Source organism: Sciurus vulgaris (assembly GCF_902686455.1).
Source record: "Sciurus vulgaris genome assembly, chromosome: 10".
Lineage (NCBI taxonomy): Eukaryota > Metazoa > Chordata > Mammalia > Rodentia > Sciuridae > Sciurus > Sciurus vulgaris.
The window spans coordinates 49,194,587-49,207,569 of record NC_136470.1 but is presented as its reverse complement, the minus strand read 5'-3'; the positions used below and the strand labels follow the sequence as shown (position 1 = coordinate 49,207,569).

The window sequence follows — 12,983 nt, the reverse complement described above, 5'->3', positions numbered from 1 at the left end:
AGTTATTTTAATCTTGAAATACCTTTTAATTATAAATACTCAACAGCAGTAGATCTCAAACTATGGTTGACTTAAGAGAATCATCTGGAGAAGGTGTTAACTTTACTAAAAATTCAGAATTTGGTTTTGACATTTAGACAATTTACTTGAAAAAGTCTGAACTACTACTAGAAATACTACTCTTTTTCGTGTATGTACTGGGGATTGAACCCAGGAATGCTCTATAACTGAGTTCCACTGCTGGTTCATTTTATTTTTTATTTTGACCCAGGTCTCACCAAGTTGCTAGGCTGGCCTTGAACTTATGATCCTCCTGTCCCAGCCTTCTGAGTTGCTGGAATTATAGGCATGAACAACCGTTCCCAGCCTGAAATACTACTCTCAAAAATAAAACCAGGAACTAAGAAATAAAACCATGACTAGGAAATCCAGATCAGCAAAATAAGAAAATTAAGATATTTATTAAGGCTAAAATTCTTGTCTATAAAGAAGAAGTGAACCATGGTTTCATTAATATCTATACTTTTAAATGTGTGCTTTATCTTAATTTTATTTCTATCCTCATTAAGGTCTCTTATTCCTTAAAGAGTGTGCTAAAAAAGGCATACCCAACAATTAGTCTTTTGAATAAAAAAGAAAATACAACAAAAAATTTTAGTATTAGATTCAACCAATATTGTTTAGCATCCAAAGAAAGAAATGCTCAGTAGTTAAAATTGTCAGATTGAGCCACGCATGGTGGTCATGTCTGTGATCCCAGCTACTGGGAGGCTAAAGCAGGAGACTGCAAGTTTGAGGCCAGGATGGATGACTTATTGAACTGATTCTGTTAAAAAAAAAAAAAAAATGAAAAATGAAAAGCTCTGGGAATGTAGCTCAGTGTTTGCCTAGCATGTGTGAGGTCCTGGGTTTAATTCCCAGTACCACAAAACAAACAAACAAATAAAAACCATAACAACAAAACAAACATAAAAACCAATTATTAGGTTGAGGAAAAAAGTATTAGCACATGCAAAATATATTAATTCACTGGCTGAGATACCTAACCATAATGTATAGTAAAGAAACATTAAGCATGTTTTGCTCTTCATCCTTAGGAAAACGGGAGCCTGGCAGTACCTGGTAGCTTAAGTTCTTCTAGTTCAATCACTGAGCGATGGCTGCTGTAGTAGTCCTTCATTAGCTTTTGTAGGTCTTCTGGTGTCCCTGGTTTGGGCTCTGATTTTGCAAGAACATCAGTAATTTTCTTCTAAGATATGAAAAGGAAAAACAAATAGATTTCAGAATGGCATTTGGTTTAGGCTGTTCCTCTGGCATCGAAACTGCACATACTTTTGGTGATAGACGAGTGTGAATATAAGCTCTAATAAATACACTTGAGAAAACTTCCTGAATACTTCCTGGACATAACTATTTGAAAAATGAGGAGGTGATCTGAAAGGCTCCTTGTGCTTCTTGTTTTTTTTTTTTTTTTTTTTTTTTTTGGCGGTGCTGGGGATTGAACCCAGGGCCTTATGCTTGTAAGGCAAGCACTCTACCCACTGAGCTATATTATCCCCAGCCCCTCCTTGTGCTTCTTGATCCATGATGTCTATGAGAACTGAAATTTCTGCATGAGATCCCATAATAAGGTCTTTTCTGTTAAAAGTCAAGAGATTTTTGTTGGTATGGAAACCTCTCTTTTAGCCTTAAAAGATGTGTATTCTTGGAGGAGTAGAATTTTGAGAATTTCTTGCCTAACCTGGTTTTTGAGGTGCCAAGTCTCAGTTTGGATTTCTGGCTTTAGAGATGAACCTGTAGGAGTCACCTGAGCATAGGAGCCTAATGAAAAGGGGACTTTACTCCCCTGAATCTCAAGTCCTGGGAGACTGGCACTCTTCGAGTGGTCCTAAGGAAAGGAGAAGCAGTGTTCTAACAGGAAATCCTTTGCAACATCTGTTTTGATTTGGATTCAACTGTGTACTTATGCAGCACTTCTATTCAAAGTCGGCAAAGTGCTGGGAGCACACAACTGTTCATTTCATTTTCATCATAACCTTTCCTTCTCGTTTTCTTCTAATGTTTCACCAAAGACCCAGAAGAAGCCATCCCCTATCCCCCACTCCAGTTCTTTTCCTTCCTTCCATAATATCCTCATTTCCACCCACTGCCAAGAATGGTCAAGGTTCTGTCAAAGGAATTAACATTTAAAAATATGTCATCAGTGGGCTTATTTTAGCATGACTTCAGCCAAGGCTAAACTATCCAGCTAGAGTTCTGACCTTGAGCCACAGAACTTAACACTCCTGAAGGCCATTAGTGTACAAATTATCAAAGAGAAGTTAAAGTCACTTCTTTAAGGACTTGCCAAACCTCAGCCAATTTGGCACCTCCCGTCTTCCTATTTGGCCATTTGTAAGAAAAGAAAACATGCACACACACTCTCAGTTTTCTAAAAGCTTGCTGTTAAGTAACTGGTTTGAGTCCATCTTCTTTCCTCTAATCCCAATCATATTTCCTCTGCTGACTACAGCAGTAGACCTTTCTTGGCAGGGAGAGAATTACACTGCTGTTTTCACAACTGTGGTGGAAGGTGAAAGCTAACCATATTTTCTCAAAGTCTGAGCCATAAAAAAGTTGTATAGGAGCAACAAAGTCTTTCCTATGTTCAGAGGCAAATATTAAAATGGAAGGAGAACTTTTGCCTTAAATTTATGGTTCCAAATTTGAGTCAGAAATGCCTTATGCTACCTACATTTGTTTATTTTTTAAAATTAATATTCTAGGGTATAGGGTCTCAAAAACTGGAATGAGTACAAAAAGAAGGTCGGTTTTGGGGACAGAACCAGAGGGATCAGGGAGGTGGGAGCGGGTATAGTGCTGGGCTCCTTCTAGATTTAGAAATGCAGATCTGACACCTAACCACAATGAAAACACAATGTGGGTCACAAAGATGTTTGGTGCTCCTCAATACTGAAATAGAAGTCAGAAGAATTTATTTTTAGCCCCAACGGGAACACATTACTAGTGACTATGGGAAAGTCACCAAACCTCACTGAATCTTAACAATCTCTATATCTTTAAAGTGGGGATCACAATAGCTATTTCATCAAAGTATGACAAATAAAAATGTGATAGAAACCACATGGGGTAGTACCACCATAAGATATTATTAATATTACCTTTCTCCTTTTCCTGGTCTTTTTGGAGTCTTCTTTTATGTCCTTTGGTTTTATCAAGAAACATTCTTTAGGCTATAAAGAAACACAAATGAGCAAATGTTCATCTGCACATGATGATGTGTCAATGAATGGTATGAGTCCCAAAGTACCTTCTGCCCTGCATGTATTCCTCCGAGTACCTTGGTGATATTTTGCAGACTGAGCTGCTGGGAGACCCACTGGAGCTTATTATGCAGGGGCTGAGCTGAGAGAATTTGAGAATGTCTGGAAGTGTGGATGACTTAAGACTGGAAAATCTTTGAACAAAGATCAAAATGTGTAAGTGAGTGTATATGTGTGCTTGATATGTGCAAAGCATTAAAGATGGGAGACAGTGGCCAGTTTGTAAAATATAGGCAGAAATAGGTGTGTAAAATTATGATGTGGTGTGACAGCCTTTGACTAGAGTGACTGGAGTTTTCCATGAACTGGCTGTGTATGAGCCTGCATTTCCAAGTCACTGGTTTATTATTTTGTACTATCAATTCTTTTCCTCTTTTCCATAAGCACAGAAAATCCAAAGATAGGATATATTTACTTAAGGTTTTATAAAACCAGCTGTACCAAATATTTCTTATAGTGACTACAAAATGAATGTCTCTGCTAATGCTCTGATAACAGTCTCAGCACTGCAGCATACAGAGTAATTTATTTTGCCTGTTGCCTTGACCCCTGAGCACCCTATACAGTTTAGTGCTATTTTTATCCTCAGTTTTTTTTTTTGAAGGTTGAAAAACAGGAAATTTGGACTAAGACCTTGATTTATAAAATGGAATGCCTCAGATTCCATATTTATTAATCATAAGCAAGAATATAAAATGTTTCCTGTGCTGGATCTTTTAAGCAACATTTTCCAACAAGTTGCCAAGAAAGATATAAATTGTAAGTAAAACTTATTCTGAGTTTTCCCTTGATTAGGTTTCCATTCCAACTACAGTGTACTCTGTTTAAGCTGGCAAACTACTAACTATAGCAATCTTGTCTCCACTGGCTCCGTTTAAAATGATCACAGATGAATCTTTCTATTATATGTTTGCAGACAGCCTGCAGATTAGGAATGCCTATGGCCTCAAATCAGACAGAGAGATATAATGCTATATAATTTCTTCAAGACACTGGGCCAAAGACCAGCAGTTTCTAGACTGTTTCAGTTGGTAACGATGCAGATTTAAAAGGTTCAGGATTAAAATGACATGGGAATCTTGAAATTTTAGCTGCTTCTCAGTTAAAAGGAAAAACCTGCAAAGAGCAATTGCATCATAGCAAAAGAAAAGAAAGATATCATGGCCTTTTTTATGTAGAAAGTTAAGCTGTCTTGTGGATGGATATGGATTCATGTCAATTTGATGTTAGTACATGCAAATAAGAAACTGGGTCAAGGCCACCAATATGTCACAGAAGCTGCCAGATGGTCAGAAAGAGTCCAACTACAGACTAGGCTAACATTCAGCTCATGCTCCTCAAGCAGGGGCCTGGATATGATTAGCAGATCTCTTAGGCATATATAATATTTCTTCACCAGTGTTCAGGTTTTTGGGAAGCAGATTTAGATAACTGTCATATTTTCTTATTAAGTATATTGGGATATTCTCTAGGAATATGTTTAATGTGTGCACTGCAATTATGCTAGGCTTACAAAGCTGATGAATTCAAACATGGCATAAATTAACTTGAAAACTGAGCTCAGTTGTAAAGATATGGATTCATCTACTGATGTTTACTTTGAGAGAGACTCGAGAAGAAGATGTGGTGGACTCAGGTCAGGCAACTAACCATTTCTAGAAATCAGTTCCTATAGAATGTGACTTCGACAGTTGACATGTAAAGTCTCATTTTTATATTCATCTCAAATATGTAGTCTGAAGAATCATACATTTCCAAAAGTGTACAAAAAACATAGCCTCTAAGTGGAGCCACTGGGGCATATTCTCAATTACTTAAAATACAAAAAAGGTATAACCTTTAAGAATGATTCTCCTGGTTAAACATGAAAAAGCCACCCCCCAAATGAAAATGAACTATAAATAAAGGGAACTGAACAGGTATAAATCTATAAGAATCAGGAAACCAGGAGAAAGGGCAGCAGTAGTGGAGAGATTGAAACATTTTGAAAAATGGAAAGTAGTTGGAGTTGGTGGAGGTGGCTTTGCAGAGAGAGAAAGTTTGCATTGGGGCCTCCCAAGAAGCAGAAACTAACAAATGAGTCTGGCCTGTTGGACTGTGAAAAAGTCCAGTACTTCGGGTGCCCGGTACTATAGAGAGAAAAAGAAAAAGAAAGGGACTCGTTGAAAGTTGATATTGAGATTAATATAGCAATCTCCATCCTCCCATCTCCTACTAGCTGTACCTCCTACTCTGGCAGCCAAGCAGCCATCCCATTACTGCTGCCTTTCACCTAGTGCTTCCTGGCAGCACACTGGAGGTTTATTCTCTGGAGAGATCAAGGAGTCCAAGAAGTTTGGCAAGGGAAAAAAGAACAGAAGTTGAGGTTTACCTCCATTTCCTGCCTCTGTTCCATGTTTATGTACTGCAGGTAGGAGACAACTGAATTTTTTTCTGGAAAAATGGAATGTTATCAGAAAAATGACACAAGGAAGTGAAATTTGGGTTCCTGCAGTAAAAATTCAGCTTGTCATTCTATCATATTATCATGGGGTACAATAATCAAGAAACCCTACTCATGCCAAAAACTTCTCACCAAGTATTTAGTGAGTCTCTCTGCAATATGAATAGACCACTAAGGTTCATTAGTCATCTAAGGAAAGTTTCCAACATGAGAGCGAACAACCAACAAAGGATAAAAGAACCTGGAGGAAAGATGGATGGTACTTCACAACAATTACAATTGATATTCCCAGAGACAAAATACTTTGCAACCATGAAATAAGAAAAAGATGCCATAAAAAAATAGAAAACATGTAAATACTAAAGCAAAGAAAGTTGGAATAAAAAAAATCTAAGAGGAAGGCTTGAAGATAAAAGGGCAATCTCCCAGAAAAAGATAAACGTGAAGAAAAAGATGATGAGAAAATTGGAGAATTTACTCAAAAGATTCAACATTCCAACAAAAGGTATTACTGAAAACTAAATAATATGAAATAGGAGAGAAGCAATCAAGAAATAATATAAGAAAAACTTCCCAGAACTGAAGGAAACTAGAACATGAAATTCTATTGAAATTCCATTAAATATATAGTAAATGAATAAGAAAAGTATTCCACATCAAGAGCATCAATGAGAAATTGAAGAAAGTCATGGATAAAGAAAAGGTTGTAAAATTTCCAAAAGAAAAATAATATACAAAATACAAAGGATCAGGAAAAATAATGGTGTTAAGACCTTTCAATAGTATGAATAGATGCTGGAGCTCAATGGAATGATGCCTCCAAAATTGTGAATAAAAATTATTTGTAAATTAGACTTTTATACCCAGCCAGACTATTAATCAAGCACAAGAGTAGGATAGAGACATTTTCAGAAAAATAAGATCTCAAAAATCTTACTTCCCACTCACAGATATCAAAGGTTTTATTCCAGAAAAATAAAGGGCAAAACCAATACAAAGGAAGATATGGGATTCAGCAAAAGGAGTCCAACCCTGGAGAGCATTGAAAGGGCATCCCAGAAAATAATTAAGTGGTCTCAATTGCTTGATGGGCCCAGATAATAGCCAATTTAGAGTGGAAAAAATGACTGATCTATTTGAGCATATGGAAAATATTACTCACAGGCATGTGGAAGAGATGGTGGAGCATATGGAATCAATTAACAATAGGAAAACATTAAGTCAGGCAAATAAAGAAATGAGGCAATTACTAATGCCATGAAAATAAATAATTGTGTAAGAAAGGATAGATGATTATAGTTTCTTTTTTTATCAGTATTAAACAATATTTCCATGATGTAATAAAAATGTAACAGTGACAACTGCTTTAACATGTGATATTTTGTTGGCAAAGTTAGGCAGGAGATGGAGAGGGAACAGGAGGTGGATGGGAGAGTTATGTCCTCATACACTATGTCTGAAAGTTATTAGATCATGTCTACTACTAAATTGATAAACTATAAGGCAGCAAATAAGGAAAAAAAAAAGCCAGTAGAGTTGTTTTCTCTGAGGAAAGAACTGGGATGCAAACAGGAAAGAGAATTGTTATTTTTTCATTAAATACTTTCAATAATGTTGATTTAATATATATATATGATTATTATCTGGTAAAAATAAAATACTTAAATTGCCATTTTATAACAAAACAAAACTACTTATTGTAAAAATGGCAACAATTTAGAACTGGCTACTAATTTCTTTTTGGCTTGGTCAAAAGTTTTTCAATATGCACCCACCAAAATGTCTAAAATAAAGACAGATAACTCCAAATGCTGATGAGGACATAAAACAAGCAAGACTCTATACTGATGGTGGGAATACAAGATGGTACAAGCATTTTTGAAAAAGACCTAGCAGTTTTTATGAAACTAAATATGACTCAGTAAGAGCCATGTATTCACTTAAGAGAAATAAAAATATATATTTACAAAAGATATGTATGTAATGTTCTTGGTAAACTTATTCACAGTAGTTTCAAAGAGGAAAAAGTCCCAGGTATCTCTCCATAGAAATACAGGTAAACACACTGGTATATGCATGCAATTGAATATTGCTCAGTGTTATAGACTGAGTTTCTCTGAAACTTGTGAGTTGAAACCCTAATCCCCAGTTTTGCTATATTTGGAGATAGGGCCTTGGTAATTAAGGTTAAATGAGGTCATAATGGGAGGAACCTCATCCAATGACTGGTGTAGATTCATGGTGAGGAAAAGACATCAGGTATCTGCATTCATAGAGAAATGGCTATGTGAGGACACAGAGAGAAGGAGGCCCTCTGTAAGCCAAAGATAGAGGCCACAGGAGAAACCAATCCTGTTGACATCTTGGTCTTGGATTCCAGCTTTCAAAACTGTGAGAAATAAGTTTCTGTTGTTTAAGCCACAATGTTGTTGGTATTTTGTTATGGCCATCCTAGCAGACTAATATGCTCAGCAATAACAAGGAATGAAACACTATATATCAGTATGGATGAATCTAAATATCATTGTGCTGAATTAAAGAAGCCTTGAACACAAGAACATCTAATTCCATTTACATGGCATTTCTGTATAGGCAAAACTAATCTTTTTGAAAGACAGCAGAACAGCTGCCTCTGGGGCAAGGAGTTTGGATGGTGATTGAGTTGGAGGTGGTATGAAAGGATTCAGAGGTGATGGGACTGTTCTTTATTCTGTTAGGGGTCTGTTTGACAGGTCTGTATGCATATGCAAAATCCCTCAGGTGACCATGGATAGTGTGCTTGAATACACTGTTCATACAGATTTGGACTTTAAAGCCATTGAGGGTGAGGGTTTGAAGAAAGCGAGCAAGATCTTACTGGAAACTAGAGGAAAGGTGATCTTTGTTATTTAGTGGTAGAAAGTTTAGCAATATTGTTGTCTGTACTTATATTGTTCCCTCTTTATTTCTGCATGCTGGGAACTGATCCAGGACTTTATGCATGCTAGGCTCTACCACTGAGCTTTATATATCCTCACCCGCTATCTGTAGTTGTATGGAAAGCAGAAAATGTGTCTAATGAGATGGGTTATTTAGCTAAAGAGGTTTCCACATAGTGTTGAAGAAGTCACCTGATTTCTTCTTGAGACTTACAGTAAAATGCAAAAGCTGGGAGTTAAATTGAGAGGACTGTTAAAGATGATATCAAGGATGTGACTGCAAAACTATTTGTTAAGATCTCAGAAAGAGCAAAGGTGGTGTCTCAGAGTGCAATAGTTCCCTTTCATCCACAGGGGATATGTTTCCAGACCCCTAGTGGATCCTTAAAACTACAGACAGTACCAAACCCTAAATACACTTTGTTTCTTTCCTATGTATACCTATAATAAAGTTTAATTTACAAATTAGGCATAGTGAGAGATTAATTACAACAACAAATAGAATTGTAGCAATATACTGTAATAAAAGTTATATGAATGTATTCTCTTTCTCCTTTTTGGGGAGGGATACTGGGGATTGAACCTGGGGTGCTTAACCACTGAGCCACATCCCCAGTACTTTTTAATATTTTATTTAGAGACAGGGTCTCACTGAGTTGCTTAGTGCCTAACTTTTGCTGAGGCTGGCTTTGAACTCATGATCCTCCTGCCTCAGCCTCCAGAGCTGCTAGGATTACAGGCATGTGCCACCTTGCCTGGCTCTCTTTCTTTTAAAATACTATATGGTATTCACCTTCTTTTCAGATGTGAGATGATTCAATGCAACTATAATGGAACAAAGTGAGGTGAGTGACAGAGGCCTTGTGATGCAGTGTTAGGCTATTTCTTAAGGGTTACTTCAGTACAAGCAATGTGATACCACCACAGTCTATCTGATAACCAAAGCAGCTACTAAGTGACAAATGGGAAGGTAGTGTGCACCTGCCCATTATGGGTATGTCAAACAAAGGGATGATTTACATCTGGAGTGAACAAAAATACAGCATGAGATTTCATCAAGTTAGTCAGAATGGCACACAATTTAAAACTTATGAATGGTTTATTTCTGGAATTTTTCATTTAATATTTTTATATTATGAAAATCAAAATTGTGGCTAAGTACGGTGGGGGACTACCATACTATTCAGTCTCACAGAGCTCTTAAAAATATTATGTGTATGCCTTACATTTTCTCAAATAATATGCCTTTAGAAAGCTTAAATGATTTTATCTCAGTTGTCTCAGCAGGGGCTCAAGGCAGAGAAATGTTTATTTGGCAAGGATTTGTGGATTTGACTTTTGCTTAATGGAGTAAGAGCCAAGAAAACTCACAGGTGACCCACACGGGTTTTAAAGGAGTTACTTATACAGGAATACCACTAGTTTGGGCTGAGAGGGTCAGAAAACAAAATAAAGAGAGCCATTTGAACCCTCAGAATTATGTCAAGAAGCAGGTTAGAGCTGCTCAGTTGCAAATACATGCTATTTCTCATTAAAAAAAAAATGACACAGAGGGCAGAACAAAGTACTCAAAGGACAGAACCAAGAGACATAATGATTATCCTGACCTTACAACTTAATGAAGAAACTCCTAACATTCGCCTTGCTAGACCAATGACTTCTTGTGACTCCTATTTCTCCCTTTTGGAAGAGAGTTATCTATCAGTAGAGGGTACCCTAGGCCTGCCCCACCTCTGTGTGTTGTGTGTATGGGGAAAGATTATTTTTCTCTTTAGTTTCATAGGTTGAGAAGAAATGTACTTAAAGACCTAAGCTTAGGGAACTAAACCCAAGGAATGTCAACTGCACCTGGACCTGATTTTAAGGATGAGATGATAAAATTGAGCTCATATAGTAAGGGGATAGGACTTTGTAAGCCTTAGAGGGGGTGAATATATTCTGTATTTTGGAGGAATATAAATCATTAGAGGCCTGAGGGAAGATGTGGTAGCTAGAATCCATGACAATTCCCAATGATCCATCTTTCCCTGTGTTTATGCCCCTTTGCACTTTCCTCCCCTTGAATTCAGTGGACTGAATTTACTCCTCCCAGAATATATCAGAGATGATGAAATGTCAACTCTGAGATTAGGTTATAAAAAGACTATGGTTTCTGTCTTGACTACTCTTGCTTATTCCCTCTAGGATCCCTGGGGGAAGCCAGCTGCAATGTTGTGAGACAACCATGTGGAGAGGCTCCCAGAGAGGGACCGAGGCCAGCCAACAACCACATGAGTAAGCTTCAGGGTGGACTCTCCCAGTTGATCCCTGCACTCAGCCCACAACTTGACTGGCACTTCATAAAAGATGTAAAGCCAGAAGCAATGAGCTAAACCATGCCTGTGACATAATAGAAACTCTGAGATAATGCATTTTTTTTTCTGTTTTAAGCTGCTAACTTTGGACCATTTGTTATGCAAAAATAGATCAATGCAAAGAATAGAACTGAGATGCTGTATGGAAAGGAGAAAGGTGAATCAGAGAGTGGACAGGCCATAGTCCCATGTTCTGTTATGAATCAAGAATGATTTTGGAAATGAAGAGTGAAACAAATATGAAATGAGCAATGCTGAAGCAAATAGAAAATATAATCGTAGAGGAACATAAGGAGCAGAAGGGATAAGCATTCCTGATAAAGATTCCTCCATGGTCCTATGCCATAAATAAAAAGCTAGTTGAAGGAAAAATAAGTCCACTGTGGTTTTTGAGGGGGACAGGATGGGTCATGGAACCACTGAAAGGTTTCTGACATCAGGCAGGCATCAGTGAAAAGTCAGAAAATCGCTTGCAAGGGTTTATATTCTGGGAAACATAATTACAAAGTCACTAGGGCTGGCTCTGAAATGACTGATGTTGAGAGGGAAGAGGGTGATGCAATCTCTGGGAGTAGGGAATTCATCATTTATTTTGGAAGCAATACCTGGGGGAAAAAAAAAAGAACTGCTGGCAAATCTTTATACTCATGTTATTAAGCAGGCCAAGGATGCTTATTGAGATGTGAAATGGTTGCTAGAGATGATGTAGTTGTATGGATTTTAAAACTTTTATATAGTTACAAACCTGCTGCTTGAAATACTGGACAGATTACGGCGTAGACTCAGTTACACAATTGTGAGGCCCACTTAGGGCAAAGGAGGGAGCACCATTTATCTCACAAGATGCTCCACCTGGTGGTATTAAAGCCTGAATGTATATTAGAGTTGACAGCATAATACCAGGTGAGTCCTGTACATGCATGAAGAAAAACTTAGAAAGAATAGCAACTAAGCAAATCTGAAAATTCAAAACTTAAATATAGTATGAAATAATTACTTATTTTTTCTAATACAGGAAACATATAGCTTGTCATGTCAGCCAAATAAACACCTAACATTGTGCTAGGTACTGTATTAGACACAGTGCACTTATGAATCAGCTGGAGACTCAAGCTACGTATGAATGAACAAACAGAGAAAGACTCCAGAAGGATGGTGTGTCTGGTAAGAAACTTGGTCTTGGGATGGTGGGATGAGAGAATGCAAGGGAGCTCACAGAGGAGCCAGAGGGAATAGGTGGGCAGTCAGGGATGGAGTCACGGACCCCAAGTTGGAGTTAGGACCTCTGCATTAAATGTCAATATGCCTTTCAAGGAGGAACCTGCATCAGAAAGGTCAAGAACGGGACTGGAGGATAGATACTGAGTTACAAGGCTCCAAGGAACCTCTGTAAACGGCAATGTCAGGGAGATGATGGCTTACCAGCTGGAACATAAAGGGTGGAGATGGTATGAGTGGTGAGAAAACTGGGGTACTGGTATAGTCCTCCTTCATTATAGTCATTCCGTCATTTCACAAATAATGAATGCCAATTTGGGACAAAGTTCTGTGGATGCAGAGGTAAGTTCTGTCCTTGGGGTGTTCCAGGCTTGTGGGGGGGCAGATCTAGATGGACATCATTCATATGAAGCAGAGGAGTACAAATTCCCATGTAAATTCAGAATTCTCTGCCTAGGGAAATGAGAAGGGTTGGAGAAAAGGGTTAGGGCATTTTGTCCAGCTAACTTGTGGAGTCTTGAGAGCAATTTGGTAGTGAAAGAAATCAGAGCAAGAGGAAGGTGATTAAAATGGGCAGTAAAACCTTAAGTTTTTGGTTTCCTTTTTTGCTCAGCAGAAAATTTGCAAAGGTATGTGACCAACAAAGCACATGGTTAATCCAATTTTCCAAGATAAAAGAAAAAGGATAGGCCAAAAGGGCAGTGGAGGCAGCAGAATCCTCAGAATC

General features: G+C 37.7%; 1 protein-coding gene across 6 annotated transcripts in view; it reads right to left on the bottom strand.

Moving 5' to 3' along the window:
• CMSS1 (cms1 ribosomal small subunit homolog) overlaps window positions 1–12,983 on the bottom strand; it is a 367,164-nt gene that overhangs the window by 15,862 nt on the left and 338,319 nt on the right. For 4 of the 6 annotated variants that reach the window (XM_079100568.1, XM_079100570.1, XM_079100569.1 and 1 more), the window contains exons 3-4: window positions 3,162–3,233; window positions 1,120–1,249 (exon numbers count right to left, since the gene is read on the bottom strand). In XM_079100568.1, coding sequence (XP_078956694.1) covers window positions 1,120–1,249; window positions 3,162–3,233 — 202 coding nt within the window. Of the gene's footprint in view, window positions 1–1,119; window positions 1,250–3,161; window positions 3,234–5,694; window positions 5,757–12,983 lie in introns of all 6 variants that reach the window. The other 2 variants (XM_079100573.1, XM_079100572.1) reach the window with 1 other exon arrangement.